Consider the following 18,011-nt stretch of genomic DNA (forward strand, 5'->3'; position numbering starts at 1 on the left):
AGGTATCAATGCACGCCCGTAATTAAAAATTACGATTCTCGGTGAACACAAAAATTCAATGCAGTTAAGTGTACTACTGTGCAGTATAGCAAATAAGTGTACTATGTTATGTAATTTATTAAAGGTTTTTCTAAAAAAAAACGGGACATTATTTATTTCGAAACACTACACGAATCAATACCACTTATTCAGTGGCACTGAATGACTTTTTTGTAAGGCATCTCAGCGATGACTATAACAAGTATTATCTTAATAGTATACTGGGTAATATTTATTACTGGCAAACGACGAACATTGATAAAAAAAGTCGCAGTAGATATTATAAAAGTTATAAGGTGTTTGCGTCCGATTGATTCAAATAAGGCGTTTTGTGTAAATAAAACATCGTTTTATTCCATTGCAATTTATTACTTAATAATCTTACATGACGTATAGATAATACATTTTCTAAACATAAAAATTCACTCTGCAGTAAGAAGTACTGCCCAATGCGCGATAATTATAATAATTGTTATTAATAACGGTAAAAAGTTACACAGATACATAAAATGTTAAAAATAAAGTGTTTCACTTCCAAGGAATTTATGCTTTACTTATTATGCTTAGACTTCTTCTTCTTTTTATTAGATCTCTTCTTATGCTTACGCTTCTTTTTCTTCTTCTTATGGTCGTCGGAACTTGAGTCGGAGTCACTGTCGCTATCACTAGCAGCGCGTTTCTTCTTTTTCTTGTTACGTTTCTTCTTTTTCTTACGTCTGCGGGCATCCGAAGAAGATGAAGAAGAGCTACCATCAGATTCACTAGAAGACTCACTTTCAGATTCGGGTTTCTTTTTTACGTTAGTTAGATCCAGCTTGATGGTATCTTCCAGCTTTGCCTTTTTTGCCTCGCCAACTGCACTGGGTGAAGCTGAACGTCCACGTTTCTTGCTGCTTTCCTCTTTAGTTTCGTTATCTGATTCAAGTGTTTCGTCATAATCTGGTTCAAAATGAGCTTCGTCTAAAATAGATTTCTTTCTTTCACGTTCTGCATTCGATCGTTTTATATCATTTGAGTTGTCATTGCCACGATCACGATGGCGAGAGCCAAAATTGTCGTCAACATTTGATTTTTTGTCGTGCTTTGTACTTCTATCGAAATCCTTTTTCTTTGAATCACCGCCGCCGCGATAACTATCTGAATTTCTGCTATCCTCTTTGTCAGCACGTCTGTCAGATTTAGTCGGCTGCGATCTACCGTGGGATCTAGGTTTATTTTCTTTTTCTTTTTCAACCGTCACTCTGCGATAAGCTTGTTCTCTCTTGGGCGTTTTTGACCTAGACTTCACTCTTTCTACGGTACTTTGCACTAATCGCATTTCTCGACTTTTGCGTACGTCTTCCACCTTTCCACCTAATCTTTCTTTAACGGACAATCTTGGTGGAGGTGTTTTGGAATATCTGTTTCTGTCACTTAATTCAATAGACCTCTGATTAGAATCTACTACGGGAACAGTAATTTGAATATTGTTCATAGAATTTTTTTGTTCCATTTCATCACCGTATAATTTTAAACGATCACTACTAATTTTTTTAATTTCTATCGGGCGCAATGAACTAATGGCTTTTGCAAATATGGCGTTTTCGGCGCGCTTAATAACTTCAGATGTGACTTTGCCACTGTCCTCCTCTTCTTCTGGTGAAGTTATTTCACCAGGCTCCTTGGTTTTTTCAGCATTATCATCATCTACTTCCCATTTAGATAATTCGGGTAAAGGTGCCAGCATTTCTTTGCTTTGACCGGTGTTACCTTCAATGTCTGCTTCTAAGTCTTCAGTTACTGCTTGAAGTTCTATTCCGTCAAATGGGTCATCTTTATTACAAGTCTCTTCTGTTTGAACTTCGATGGGTTGTTGCTCTTTGTTTTCGGTTTTCACGTAATTTTGTATTATTTCTTTATCAACAGCTTCTGCAGATTCATCACCATATAAGTCTTCATTTGATTTTTCAACAACTGATTCGGTCGCATCGGCTTTTATAACTTTAGCCACAGCTGGTTCAGTTTGAACAACATTATTTTGTACAGATTCTTCTTCCTTTGGTTCCTGCTTAACGAGCTCTTTATTTTCTGTTTGACTATCAACATTTTCTGTTTTTTCTTTATCGTCATCATCTTTCTTTGTGGACTCTTTTTCTTTTTTTTCTTTTTTATCGCGCTTCTTTTTATTATCTTTTTCCTTTTCTCGTTTTTTCTTTTTTCTGTCCTTGATTTTCTTTTCTTTATCTTTATGATCTCTGCCTCTTTCGGAAGAGGGTCTTTCGCGAGACCGATCATCTTTCTTTTCACGACGATTTTCGCGATCGCGGTCTCGATCTCTGGAACGTCCTCTAGATTCACTGCGTTTCTTTTCTCGTGTGCGCTTAGGTGACGACCGGCCTTTTTTATCTGGCGTTGCTTTATCACGACCTCTTTCTTTATCATATTCACGATTTCTTTCTGTATCTCGTGTACGCTCATCACGTACTTCTCTTTTTTCATAAGCCTGTCGTTTATCTGCATCTCGAGATCGTTCTCCTTTTTCGGGTGGTGGTTCTCTGTTCTCATTCAACCTTTCGCGCTCACGTGCATCTCTATGTTTTTCATGTTCAACATTCGGATTACGCCTACTTCCTCCCCTACTTCGAGCATTAGCACGATACCCAGCTCGCATTGCATCCCTATTTGCATTAGTTTCATCTCTAAAACTTTCTCGATAATTAGGATCATGATAATTTGGCGGTATGGGTTCTCGAGGATCGGCGCTAGGCGGTCTGTACGGCACATTTGGATCGCGGAAATTATGAGGCACTGGGTCTCTGTAGTTACCATCTCTGAAGGGCATATTCCGATACGAATTATCACGGAATGACGGAGGCTGGGCTCCTCTAAAGTTACCTTCGCGGTATGGCAGTCCTGGTGGACCCGAATCCCTGTAGGACTGGGCGCCATCCCTAAATGGTGCAGGACCTTGATCACGGTAGCTATGTCCAGGTCTATAATTATCACGGTATCGTGGGGGTTGATTTGGAATATGAACGGAAATTTCGTTCTGGGCAGCAGGTATTGGTATATCCCGGTATCCCGCCGGACCGTCGGCGTATTGGGGTGGCCTGTAACCATCCCTATAACCTGAACCTGATATTCTATCACGTTCTAATGGACCCGACGGACCAAAAGAGGGTTTCTCAAACGGCGACGGCTCGAATCCTGGCACAGGGGGTTCCACGCTAGGTGGAATTTCTTCAAAAGGTGGGCCGTCAAAACGTCCTCGATAACCCGGCTGAGGATCAGTTCGCATTGGAAGACTACCCATAAGAGGTATCGGTTTAGCTCCCAATGGGGGGAAAGTCGGAGGCGGTGCATTATTTCTCGGCCCATATCTGTAAATGAAAACATATTCATCTTACACTTTGAACTTAGTCTGCTAACACGTAACTAACCTATTTATTGCCTCGCGAATCGAACCGATTTATGCACATCGAATTTTGAAAGGTTTTTGCTTGTTCCTCAAAGTTTTATTCCTATGTTTATATAACCCAAGTACCTGCAAAAATGTAAAGTTTCTTGAAAAATACTCAAATTTGAAAAAAAAAAATGTTTTTCTTTCGTACATGGCACTTAATATACTAATTATCATAAATCTAATATTTCAAAATTATATCGGCAAATGGTCACATTATATTTTTTCCTTTTTGTGATAATTTTGCTAAGCTTTTGTAACGCTAGTATTAATTTACTGCTTATCTACATTAATACCATAAAACGGATAAAATAACATGATGAAATATTAATCGGATAGATGAATAGAATATATTAGAAGAGCCTAATATCTAGCAATCATTTCCAATTACTTGGGGTGAAATATACCATTACAGTAAAATTTACCACTTGGTAAATGTGCTGATTGGTTACAGAGCGTCGCTGTAGGGCACCTGTAGAAAAAAGCTTTCACTGAAAAAGAAAAACTGGTAAAACACGATTAGCATCATTTTAACAACACAAAAGTTTTTATTTTAACTTCTTATTTAATGAGTTAAACAGTATACATATATTTACTTAAACATTGATAAATAAAACTGCAATTTGGTCTTATTTTTTAAACATCAGGGTAAATATATTTTTTTTTTCGACATTAATTAGCGAGCTTCACGCTGATGGTGAGCACCACGTCTAACCATGACAAATTTACAAACAATATATCTTTTTTCACATGTATTAATAAAGTATTGTATCATAAAAGAAATCAAAACGATTTTAATGTAATGTAACAAATGAAAGTGAAAAATATAAGTGTGTCTGTACAAAACAATGATGAAAGTGGCCATATCAATGAATATTAATCTGACGATATGAAAAGCTTAACAAAAACTACTTAATGAAATGTCCAAAAATTAGTGATAACATCATAATGAAATATCCGGCTATCACAAAACGATCAATCCATGTCTAGCCAGATTCCATATTCAGTCACATTCGACAAGTGATATCTCAACTAGAATCGTCACAATATGTCAAAATGAATTGCAATAAATCAGTAAAATGCCGAAAATTATTGATAGTGATACATTACAGTACATTATAAACAGTACATTTTGGAATTCTTGATAGCTGCTATCATTAATCGAATGCAACAGAAAACAACCACGGATTACAAACAACATTATGGTACTAACATTTCAGGAGAAGGGTAACATTAGTAAAACAGTACAAGATAGTAAACCGGCTATTATCTTAAAAATTAAATCGGTATTGCATTAGGCGACACAGGTATTGTTTACAAATATCTCGGCAGCTCGACTCGAGTAGCTCGAGTGGTGGCGTAGCACAGAATTTTTAAGTGTTGGGTGAGAGACACTGCGCAATACGCTCGGTCAGCCGCCAAGATATTTGAAAAACCACAAGGAAGCATGTTTTTTCAGTTATCAAAAGGTCACATTTGATATAACATTTTACTTAAGACACTAATCAGTTACAGTGACAATGTAAATCTCATTTCACTTTTATTACACTTATATCATTACCAAATATCAATCAAAATACAATTGAAAATATAGTTTTACAAGAAAATTAAAACAATGTACAAATGAGTAAATTGCATACAGATATTTTCTTTAACAATTAGGACACATAATTTCATTTCTGTCTTAAACATAATTGAAATGTTGTTAAAAAGGACATAGTCAATATTTTACAAGTACAATTAATATTAAAATGTAAATATACAGAAGCAACAACAACACAGATTGAAAACATTTCACATAAACGCATGCAAAAATAAATTTTAACGTTATACAAAAATATTGCAAATATTGCCAAAAATATATTATACACGTTGATTTATTTCTTAACATTATTAGAGATCTTTCTTATAAATACATTTCCTTACAAATAACATTATACAAAAACATAAAAACAAGACATTATAAAATTCGTAATGGATAAAACTATAATCATAAAGAAATAAAAGACCAGATTATAACAAAGTTTTTTATTATCATAATATCACATTTTACAGCGTCAATGACTGATTAATTACATCTTTGACCAACAACAAAACTGCAGGACTGACACCGAAATAAAACAATTAAAACAGTATATTTTACGTGATTCATAACATTTCTAATGACCATACCTACTTAGTTAAGTAGTAACCGAGACAATCTGAAGACAACATTAAGTTTTACATAAGATTTGACAGCGAAAAAACTCGAACATCCAAGTAATGGTAAAAAAATATAGAAATAGCGGCAAATTCAAATTACCACTAATTGTGAACAATCAAGTAAATTAAAATATGTTGTTTAATTCAATGTCAGTAAAGCACATCTTTTAAAACATACTAAAATTTTATGTCAACTAAAAGGAAATATCAACATCATCTTGTTTTATTTCTATTGACATAGAAATCACTTAGTGTAATAGGAGTGTTAGAACTCGCTGACACCTTTGACTAAACTATCGCACAAAAGTCTCGCTTTTATTCCTGTGAGCTTATATGGAAGTGCGCACACAACTTGATTTTTAGTTGTGCAAGTTGAATTTGCTGCGAAACAATCGACAATCGTACAACAGTTGTGCGATAGTTTAGTCAAAGGTGTGCGCCCGCTCTAAAGGTGCGATTTTACAGCAGACAGCGATGATATGTGTCGCGATACATACATACGTTCGGCAATGACAGACAGTATACTTTGCTTCAATTTGCCATTTGCCACGTCCCGCGATACCGCACCCATACACAACAAATTTTCTACTTTGTCGCTGTTTTCTCAACTGGCATTTCTCAATAAGCTACTATTTTCATGTTTATTTCACCGATTACATTTTTATCAGGTTACTTTTGCCGTTACTGACATTTTAAAAAATATTTTACAACATGAAAAAATTATTACACTTCAATTGAAACGTTATGGCGGCTCGGTGTAAGCAGTGACGCTGTGAGCAACAAAATGGTAGGTATAGGAGAGACAAGCCGGTACATAAATATGTAATTGTCAGATATCTTGGTAGAATAGAGGATCATTCAAGTCGTCGCGCAGAAAAAAAATTTAGGAGTAGCGGGGTGTAAAGTAATATGTGAGTAGGACATTACTCAGCGCACAAAGGACCTTGAACCGTGGAGATGTTTGAGACTTATACAATCTTAGGCGAGCTCCTTTTCCCACAGTAGGCAGCTAGCACCAACCTGCTATGTATCCTCACCTAACCAGCCACAATGTTTGAATCTCAAAATACATAGATTTTTCAATGTTACATTTATCAATCTACTTTTCAAACGAACAAAGAAAGCGACAGCAATGAACAATGACATAGCTTATTACTATCAAGAATTTATTCAAATGACCTTCATCACCTATAATCCATAGATAAATAGGTTACTGATAATATTCTATCGACTATTAATGATATACATTTATCAAACTGATTACCATCCGTCTGAATTATGAGATAAATATGAAAAGATTAAACAATAATAAGCATGCAAATGACGTTACAATGTTACAATAACCAGCACGTGGACATAAGGTAGAAATAAATATACACCGACGACTATACTGACGAAAGTCATCAAGTCATTTATTATAATAAAACATCTATGTATGTAATGCATTCTACATCAGATATTTCAATACGTATGTATAAACATAAATGGTACAAAGTGTCCGTGAGAATTTTTCTTAAGAGAAGTAGCAAAGATAGTTTTTGGTTTTGCTTCATTAGGGTTGATTTTGTTTAACAATTCATTGTTAAAACCAAATCCTCAACGAATAGATCAGACCATTAGCAACATGGCAATGGTCCAAAGATGTTTGAAAATGCACATTTCCGACCATAATCGTACAAAATTAAAATAAATAAGTCCTACCCAAAATAACTTGGGATAGTTCCATGTCGCAAGTAGATATCGACAAAAGAGGAATCAGGGCGAAACATACAGTTTGTAACCTGGCGTACCCGCAGGAGTTGGACCCGTTCAATATCTAGAAACGCTATTTTACTCGACAACCACTTGAAGATACAGAGCACATTAGCGGAATAAGGCCATTTTTGCAAACGACTATAATTGTCTCCTTATAAGATACTAGCTTTTGCTCGCGACTTCGTCTATATGAAATTATAAAATAGTATAAAACATAGCCTACAATAATCAGCGCTAACGTAAACTTATAACGGTAAAAGAATTTTTGAAATCGGTTCATTAGTTTTTGAGTTATTTTAATACATACAAAAATACAAATCTTTCCTCTTTATAACATTAGTATAGATAAAAAAGCAAATATTTTTATATTAAGTTTTACGTTAATGAAGCAAGTGCAGAGGAATCTTTAGGAAAATGGGAGGGGAATCTATGAGCGAAAGGAAAACATAGAAAGGAGAAGGAATTTAGCGGGGGAGGGGATAATGAAGGTTTTTGCAATCATTTAACTTGTAACAAATGTCTATGGATAGCAATCACTTCCTTATCTAGCTAAATCAGGTAACCACTTGCTTCGCTTTACATTTTTTGGTATTAAAACAAATAAAATGCAATTGGTAGTTACATTAAAGCATGTGTGGCATATTGAATAATATCTATGTCGGTAGATGTAAATAAACAGTTGTCATTACGCACTCGCACAATGAAGTTTCATTTATCTGATTCCCAAATACTACATGGTGTCAGGTGTGGTTTTATGCGTGTTTCTGAAGTTTTAAAGTTTTAAAAGTGATAAGTGTGCGTGAAATTACAAAAGGTAATAAAACATTTGGAAGAAAACAATGCCGGACGGAATAAAAAATAGCGACAACTCATCGACGCCGGCGACGAGCGGTGTCGCCGCCATACAGCAACCACCGCCGATGCAAGAAATAGGAAACATTTGTAACAATTGGCGTGATTGGAAAAATACTTTTGATTGGTATTTGATAGCATCGGGGCGAGAAAAGGCGAGCGACCGAGAAAAGGTTGCATTATTTCTACATGTCATCGGGAAGGTCGGCCGCGAGCTGTACAATGAGCTAGATATTACTCAAGATATTAAATACGAGCAGTTGTGTGTGAAGTTCGAAAATAGATGTGATCCACAAAAAAAATGTCAATTTTGAGAGACATATTTTCTTCGAAACTTATCAAAATGGTTTATTTAGATTTGAGATTTCATTTATTAGAAGGTTACAGTTCACAGTTACTTTGATTATTAATTGTAAGTTTTAAATCGTTATTTAAATTATAATGTTCTTTTATATTGTTCCTTTATGAAAAGAAAGGGCATGTGGCATATTGAATAATATCTATGTCGGTAGATGTAAATAAACAGTTGTCATTACGCACTCGCACAATGAAGTTTCATTTATCTGATTCCCAAATACTACAGCATGTGTTTCATAAAGCGTTAAATAAACATTCCAATGCATAAATGTATATATAATTCACATTTAATACATACACATACATCTTCGAAAAGTTTAACATACAGAAATTCATTAAAGTTAAAAGTTAGAAAATATCACATTTTTTATCACAGACAGATTTTACATTTCAGTGACGTAATTAAAATTTACAAATACCAATCATTAACTACACAATATAAACGTGAACTTAATAATGTTGACATCAGAAGACTCCGGCTGCTATAGTTGTTGGCTGCATCACGTACAAAATTCAATGGCGGCCACGTGACGTACTTACCGTCGACAGCAACGATTACTTTTCAATACAATCACATGTGTACATCAACGTTACATAAGTTCATAATATATACAAATGTATGATAAAACCGTCCGTACATAGGGACACTGGACACGCAAACTGAGGTTCGATCCGCTCGGCAATAAGTGCGTGCGCTAGATGGCGCTAGACGGCGCTAGGCGGCGAGTAAGACGGCGGATAAGGCGGCGGGTATGGTGCGCGGGCGCGCGACGCAGACACTAGTTAAACTGTTACAATCGTACCTGGCTCCGTATGGCGGCTCAACACTACGACGCGGGGGCGATAACAATTCATCATACACTCCGGCGTATCTGAGGACAAAAGGTTTTTTTTAAATGGGAGATACAAGTGAGTTCAGAGCACGTTAGTCTACAACAATCATATTTACAGATTGAAACTTTTGCGACAGAATACTGAAACGACATTTAAAAATGCAACTGCGTTTTATGTAATAGAGCCACGCCTAAATTTTAAATTCCATTAAAATCTTACCGTCTCGTTCGAGGCGAAAAATTTAAATTTGTTTCAGTTCGGTCCTTAATTTTATTTCTTTTAGGAATGATTCGATTTATAATGTAATGCGATACACATAGGTTTTAGAAAAAAAAAAATGTCTCACCTATGTGGCGACATCGGTCTGGGCTGCGGCGACCTCATGAGCGGCGGCGGGCGGTGCGGCGAGTGCGGCAGAGAACGCAGCGGAGAGCGGAGCGGAGACCGCAGCGGGGAGCGGAGCGGCGACCGGAGCGGAGACCGCGGCCCCGGAGACCGCAGCGGCGAGCGGTACCGCAGCGGGGTACGGTGCCGGCGACGAGGCGACGGCGACCTAAAAATGCAATGTAAGTTTACTTTATATCAGACTAGCTTTTGGCCAACTGCGCGAGGAAAAAGCAGTTAAAGTCGTGGATTTGAAAATTATATTTCACGTTAACATCACGTTTAGGCATATTATGTGAGAGATTAGACAAAAGATTTAAACAGCATTTCTTTAAGTCCATATATTACGAGCATACATAAATTTGTGATATAAATGTATGTGGCAGTGTTACCGTGTGAGTGAGAGTGATCTGTCTCTGGTGCGCCTGCGCCGCGGCGACCAGGGTGAGCGGCGCACGCGGCCGCGAGAAGCCGATCGCGATCTGAAATACAAAACACCATCTCTTTACAAAACTGTGTTACAAATATTAAGAAAAGTTTAAATAAGTTTTGACATTAGGGTTTATAACACTTAGTTTTATCGCATTCTTCTTAAAATTGTTTTTGATTTAGTCATAATGAACTATCACAACGATAACATTTTATATAAATAAGACACATTCTAATCTACACTGTGTCATAATTTGATACTTATACAAAAGCCTATATACTGACAGGTTAAAAACATCTAATGATCACAAATATCACAGATACGAACTACTCAAAGGTATATAGATACACTACTAACTAAGTCATAAATATATAATACGACTAACCTAGTATATCGAATTCTGCTAGATGCGCGACTGCGAGGACGCGCTCGAGGTGAGCGCGGGGAGCGCTGGGAGCGCGGGGAGCGCGGGGAGCGCGGCGAGCGCGGGGAGCGCGGTGAGCGCGGCGTGCGGGAGCGCGTCGGGGAGCGCGAGCCGGAGTGCGCGCGCCGCCGCTCCTCCTCCCGCCGCTTCGCGCGCATCTCCTTCTCACGTATCATCCGGTTGAACGCCTCGAGCGGGTCCTCTCCGGCCCTACGTACAAAATGTATACCACTCAACTATGACTAAACACAACACACCTCAAATTTAATATAATTCTTGCAAAAATTAATATACAATACATCGACAAGTCTACAAACTAATTTAAGTACATACTATAAAAAATTGAGACTTGCAACAACTGTCACAAGTTATTTACGGTATTGAGGTTGATATTTTCATCAACGTTATCTCTCTCTCTCTCTCTCTCTCTCTCTCTCGACGACTGATCGTCCAATCGATAAAAACTGATCTATTAATCATCTAACCACACCAATATTTGTACATAATTAAAGTTATACTAATTCTGACTATTATCACCAAACTCAATACATAATCAACTAGAATAATACCTCTGTGAGTTATGATTATAACTTGTTTATAAATGTCGTAATATACAACTACAAGTCTAAAACACATGTGTGAAAGAGCAAGAAAGTGCATAAATGTTACCCGTTAGTGGGGGAATCCTTAATGCCGGGCGGCGGCGGCTGGTAGGGCTCCAAGCGGTGTCGGTAGCGGTCGCCGTACAGCGGCCCCGGCGGACCTTGCCGTCCGTACGGTTGGCTGAAAATCAAAACAATATTAAATTTAAAAAACAACTATACAAATAATTATAAAGAGGAAAGATATGTATTTTTATATGTATTGAAATAACTCGAAAACTACTTGGTAGATTTCAGAAATTCTTTCACTATTAAAAGCTATGTTATCAGTGAGTAAATAGGCTACATTTTTTATTATTTTTTCACGCGGGCGAAGTTGCGAGCAACAGCTAGTCTGATAAAATTATTTAGGAATTCAAAGACAACAACGTATTTACAAAAGCTAGTACATATTCGTATTAGACTTTATTAAAAATAATAATTCAAAAACTACATACTTGGGATACCGTTGTGCCGGCGGCAGCAAGCCTGGTACAAATGGCGGCGCTTGTCCCCGGTTGAACACGACCTGAGAATTATAACATGCGTTTCTTTTATTAATGTTACTCGAACAATATGTCATGTCAAATGAAATAGCTACGTCATTGTTCCTAAAAGACAAATTAATATAAAGCCCACCTGCGACGACATCGGATCTCTTCTCTCGTCAATAGTAGGCGTGCTTGCTCTTTGCTCTTCAAGACGAGGCATCTGTTAAAAAATTAAATTAGTAAACTTACAAACTACCTCATGAGCATTGGGAAGCGGTTTATACTCGTCGAATGCAAAGCCCCTTATTAAACAATGCCAATATTCAAGATTTCGACACATCACTACTTATTTGTAAATAAAATATTTAACCGCTACTATAAAGTTGTTAAATATTGCATAAAACTTACATTAATTGGAGGTCCATCAATCCCAGGTGGCTTCATCCCAGGCTGATGTCCTGAAACAAATAAATTATTTTGAGATATTTTTTACATATTTGAACTACTATAACAACAATAATAACTAGCATAAATTGTCATCTATCAGGCTTATATAATAAAAACGGATATATAACAAGTTCACAAAATTAATCGGCAATTATTGTTGTATATCAGGACTTATGTAATATCTTCTTTTTTTATAAATATCAAATTAAAATTAACATAAATTCATAAACCATTATCAGAAATATTTAATATATGAATTGAAGTCAGAAAATAAATATTATTAACACTTTTATCAACATTTTTTCAAACAATTCATAGGCTAAATCGTAATAAAATTATAATTGAGTATTAGTACAATCATACAAGATATTCTTCTAGTTTAAAACACATTTATATAAAATGTTCACAACAAAACAAGATTTACAATAGTTGTTTGATTTTCTTCTTTATCCAACTTCAAAAACGTTATTTCATTTAGGCGCACGGCTTTGTCTTCGTAGCATAATAGTACAGTGCAAGTGTTTGACACCACGCGCCAACCTATCGCCTGATTTATTAAAGCTACGCTACTCATAAGCATACGTAACTTATGAAGAATATCGAACATTAATCACACACTTATGTTGCTATAATACAGACTTATAAATATTTTAGTTTTATCGAATATATACGTGAATTGGTCGCTATGTGGGTGTACCTAATCTAGTCGGTCGGTGCATGTTGTGTCGACGGGCGTGGGTATGAGCGTGCGGATGCCCATGGGGGTGCGCGTGGCCGTGGGGGTGTGGATGCTGGTGCTGGGGGTGGGGGTGGGGATGCGGGTACGCGTGGGCGTGGTGCGCTGGCGGCACCATCACCACGATGTTGTCGTCCCCCGAGCCCTCCGACTCCGACACGTCCCCTCCCCCGCGCTCGCCGCGCCCGTCGCGCCCCCCGGCGGGCTTGCGGCCGCCCCCCGCCCGGCCGCGCTCCCCATTGGCGTCCGCGCCCGCGCCACGCCCACCGCCCACGACACCATCTATGCCAAACGTCACCAGCTTACAACACGATAACTGAACAACGATCTGACATTCTCAAATATTATTTTTTAAACATTACAGCGTACATTTCAAATTTCTGCTAAGTTATGTGATACAAAAATGTTTTTTTTTTTTATTATAATAGAGTTAAGTTACAAATGGTTTGAAATAATTGACAGTTAACTTTAAACGTATATTAAAAATCTAATAATATAAGCAGTACAAAAAATTTCCAAACATTACAAAAAATCGGATTTCTAAATCCAATACTACAAAGTTACTCCAAAGTAACTTTACATCATAAAGCCATCAAAAAAAAAATGGCTCTATTTTTAAACAATACAATAAAGACAAAAACTTTGTTATTATTGAAAAATAACAGCAAATAAACTTAAAAATTACATGCATTCAACTAAGTACGAAAATAAAGCTTACTAAACGTTTACATTCATTTAAGTAAAATTGTAATAAATCATAATAAACGTAATAGTCAACATGCACCGAGCCCACTACCGACACCGTCTGTATGTTAATGTATGAATAGTGTGGAGATGGTGAACATTTACCAGCGAGCGCGGGCAGGTCGCGCGGCGGCGCGCCGGCCGGGGGCGCCGCGCCCGCCACATCTGCGGCACAAACGTTCACACTATTCATCTACTTATACTAAAGAACGTAAAAAAATAAAGAAACCGAAAAAAACTAACAATACAGACTTCAATTATCTTGTAATTCAGACCTTTCTTTCTAAAATTTCGATATTTTAACTCTTTCTGTAGAGTATTTTTGACATGTCAATTAAACATTAATAAACGTTTTTTATTATTAATATTATTTTTACTATTATATCATTATTTATTTATACTAGACATCTGTATTAACAAAGGTTAAACATTGTCTCGATTTACGAAATACTTGTATGTGTTAATTTATAAAATTATGATAATAATTACTTAAAGAATTATGAAAGTTTTGTAATCGATAATTTCCTCACTGTTTTACATACTGATAAATTATCTCAGAGTGAGCAAGATTTTAAACATAACTTTATTACTTTAAAGAATCACATACAAAGATATAACACGAATTTAATATCTTTATCTAGATATATATTATCACAAAATAGTATTAAAAGACTTTACTGGTACTTATCACTAGATCTATACAATCTAAAATAAAACTCTTAAATTGTTAGTGACTCATTAAATTATCTTTTTAATCTAATAATCCAACATTTTAAAAGAAATTACGATAGAATTAAATAAAACTTGTTGAAAATGTATTCAACGATACCCAAACATTGTCAAGTTCCCTTAAAAATTGTATAAAATACAAATATGTCTTATTCAGCGTTTCTTCTAGAATAGGTGTTAATAAAGATAAATTGTGAACCAAAAAGTTTGAGGATGTTCTATACACACAAAAATTAAGTTAAACAACTTTGACACGTAACATATAAATAATTTAGTAAATAAGCAAAACGAAAGGTACAAACCCATAGCGGGGGGCGGGGCGAGCGCGGGCGGGGGCGCGGCGGGCGCGGGCGGGGGCGCTGCCGACGGCCGATGCGGCGCTCTTCGGTTGTAGCCTGTTTGGTTACGAAACGCTGATACAGAATTCCTTAAAAATCTGAAACGAAAATAAAACTATTAAAATAAATATTCACTCATATAAAAAATATTAATTGCTTATCAAAAATAAAAAAGTTTTTTTTTTAAATTTTCGTAAACAGGATTTATCTTTAAATTATGCACCTGTTTGGGATAAGCGTTGTTGGTGCAATCTCTTTTTCCCTACAATCAGGACACTCATGATCTTCAGATTCCAATAAAGCACCTCTTATACCTGCAACCAATTAAAAATAATTCTATAGCATACTGTTTGTAATAAACCTATATAACTATTTAAAGTAAAATTATAACTGCAATTAAGTTAAATAAAACATAGTGATTGTATTTTATTCATACAAAAAACTAAAAAAAATGCTTACATTCATCACAAAACGAGTTTCCGCAGCATGGTATCATCACCGCATCAATGAGCAGGTCACGACAGAGGCTGCAGATCAATTCATCAGGGACAGAAGGCTCCGGGGCCGCTGGTGCGTTGGTCGGAGTGTCAGCACCACCAGCATTCTCCGAGGCAAGATATGCCTCACTATAAATATAATAAAATAGATTATACTATCAACAAGAACAAACACCTTTACTTAAGATAAATCATTTGATATTAAATTATGTAATTTACAATAAACATTACTATGTATAAGTTTTATCATCACTAAATAATATTTTGAAGTTAAGAATCATTTTTAATTAAATAATTGTACTTCTAAAAACTGTAAAATTCACAATTGTAGCAAAGACTTGAAAACATATAATACATGCTGTACATGAACCTATTTTATTACTAAAATTAAAAGTATTTTTATGTAGTGTTTGTTTTCTAAATACGATACTTATTTCATCATTCAATTGTTTACTTACTGATCAACTGCGGGGACTGCAAATGTACCACTTGGTGTCATCATGGCTCCTGGTGCTTTTGGACCATCTACTGGTACCATAAAACTTCTAGGAATACCTGTACTCCTTCTGATTTCTATAGCTTCACCCTATAAAACAATTTCATGTCTCATTCACTTTTTACTATTTAAAATGCAAGTAATTGTTATTAAAAATTTTAATCTTACAGAATTTGCCGCAGGGCAGTCTTTGATCCAGTGACCTTTCTTCTGACACTTGTAACAAATATAGTTACTTGGAACAGCTCCTCTCTGATTTTGTCCTCTTATTTTCTGATAGCTAAAATGTTATGAGAAATTTATCAATTTCTATATCTATATTATATATGCTTTTTAAAATGTGGTTACAGATAATTAGCTTTAGAAAGGATGTGAGGTACAAAAATGAATAAAACTGTTTAATAAAAACTCAACAATAAAAAAAGGTTAATCTCACTATCCAACAAGAGAAATTCGTAGTCACATCAAAAAATTCAAGGAATTCTCCGTACCTTTTTTGGGTCTTTAGGGCTTGCTTAAAGGTAATTTAATACACAATAATGAAATAAATATTGATGATCTTAATTTTTTTGTACATTTACTTTGGTAACTTGTAAAAAATACTTATTTGATATTATAGATAAGTCTTACTTGCTAGGGTCGTAGTCAAAAGTGGATTGTGATATCATAGCATTTATTTTATCCTGTTCGCTACCTTCCATGCGAGACAGATCAGCCAATCCCTTGTTAACAGCAACATCTTTGTGCAATGACGATGAATTTGCATTAGATCCTTCCCACTGTTTCTTAGGTTGCTGAGCAAGTGGAACTCTTGCCACAAGAAGTGAAGTGTTCTTTGGAATTAAAGTCTGATCATCCACATAAACTATAAATTAAAATTAAATAATTAACGAAGTTACTTCAAAAATATTGGATACAATCATGTATGATAACCTAGAAAATCAAACCATTAACCATCACATGAAAGACGATTATTTAGATATATAGTCTGATTTTGAAAACTAACCTTCTTTTGTCTGTGCGTTAGTGATCTGGAGATCAAAATCTGAAGTCTTTCCAATCCTTTTCTGCTGCGATATGGCAGCTTTTAAATCTCCTACAGAAATATGCAGCCCATCAAAAGTAACTGTGTCATAATCCAATGCACTTTTAAATTTGTAATGTACAGACATTTCCACAAGCAAGAAGAAAATTCAATTTCATGTAACATGACAACATATGTTCACATATCTAGCCTTTTCTTCATAAAGAAAAACAATTTTGATCAAATTAGATTTGCATGCAGGTTTGTTACAATTGATATTGCAGTAGTCCTAACGCTAAAATAATCATGAATAACAAGTAAAATGACAATAAGTTAATTATTATACCGAATACTATTAATACCGGCAAAATAATTATTAAGAGATGGAACAAACAACTAAATAAAATGTAAAATAAAGGCAATTAGCGTTTCAACGACAGCCAAGCGCCATTGATGTACGCCATAGATAATATCAAAGAGTAAGAGCAAGTCAGTATGTTACAAAGTACTCTGTGGAGCAAGTGAGAGTAATACAATGCCCGGTGCTCATTTAGCCAGTACAGTCTATCAGTGGAGGTGGCTTGACCTGGAATAACTGGACCGTCCGTTAGCTGGCACAGTGTGAACGCTCACTGGGTCCAGCTACCAGTTACACAAACATAAATTTAGAAGGGGTGTTATGTAAAATCAGTCATGAATCTTATCGATTTTTATTCTTATAGAAGTTGGAATCGATAGATTTATAGTTATAACTTATGAAATAAATAAAAAAACACTGTTTTCTCAAATGAATAATGACCACAAATAATGAGAGTAAATAAATGTTTATTACTACTACAGCCGTACGTAATCAAATTGGATTTCGCTATTGTTTCTGTCATCGCTAAATTCTCTACACTATAATCAATACTAGAATTGTCCTCTAAATTAGTGAATGAGAAAATAATAATTTTAGTTGAGTTTGAAACTTATTTAAAACGAATATCGATAGTTCGCTATGCGTGTTTGTGCGTCACTACGATACCTGTCTATTAAGTACAGTATTTACCTTCATACAAATTGAATTTGATAGTTCATATGAGTCATTTATCAAACTAATCTATCATATTTAGACAAATTATAACAAATATTTTAGCTTGCTCCTTGGTTTTA

General features: G+C 35.6%; 1 protein-coding gene across 1 annotated transcript; it reads right to left on the minus strand.

Moving 5' to 3' along the window:
- Positions 1-387: 387 nt before the first annotated feature.
- On the minus strand, positions 388-17,317 carry LOC106107157 (E3 ubiquitin-protein ligase RBBP6). The gene is made up of 16 exons (XM_013287871.1): positions 16,842-17,317; positions 16,466-16,700; positions 16,004-16,115; positions 15,798-15,925; positions 15,302-15,468; positions 15,066-15,156; positions 14,807-14,940; positions 12,257-12,306; positions 11,997-12,068; positions 11,816-11,886; positions 11,386-11,499; positions 10,678-10,926; positions 10,255-10,344; positions 9,825-10,031; positions 9,448-9,516; positions 388-3,398 (listed from the first exon to the last, which is right to left on the minus strand). Exons 1-16 carry the CDS (start codon positions 17,005-17,007, stop codon positions 590-592), a joined length of 4,764 nt encoding a protein of 1,587 aa, XP_013143325.1. The 5' UTR covers positions 17,008-17,317; the 3' UTR covers positions 388-589.
- Positions 17,318-18,011: the final 694 nt, after the last annotated feature.

This window comes from Papilio polytes, unplaced genomic scaffold (genome assembly GCF_000836215.1).
Source record: "Papilio polytes unplaced genomic scaffold, Ppol_1.0 DF822067.1, whole genome shotgun sequence".
Taxonomy (NCBI): domain Eukaryota; kingdom Metazoa; phylum Arthropoda; class Insecta; order Lepidoptera; family Papilionidae; genus Papilio; species Papilio polytes.

What these genes read in the sequence shown, in the direction of transcription:
- LOC106107157 (XM_013287871.1), bottom strand. Translation starts at nt 17,007, where the DNA reads ATGTCTGTACATTACAAATTTAAAAGTGCATTGGATTATGACACAGTT. An exon ending in AAGGATTCCCCCACTAACGG is followed by an intron (nt 10,927 to 11,385) that starts GTAACATTTATG and finishes TTTTGTACGTAG; the next exon opens with GGCCGGAGAGGACCCGCTCG. An exon ending in AGATCACTCTCACTCACACG is followed by an intron (nt 10,032 to 10,254) that starts GTAACACTGCCA and finishes TTGCATTTTTAG; the next exon opens with GTCGCCGTCGCCTCGTCGCC.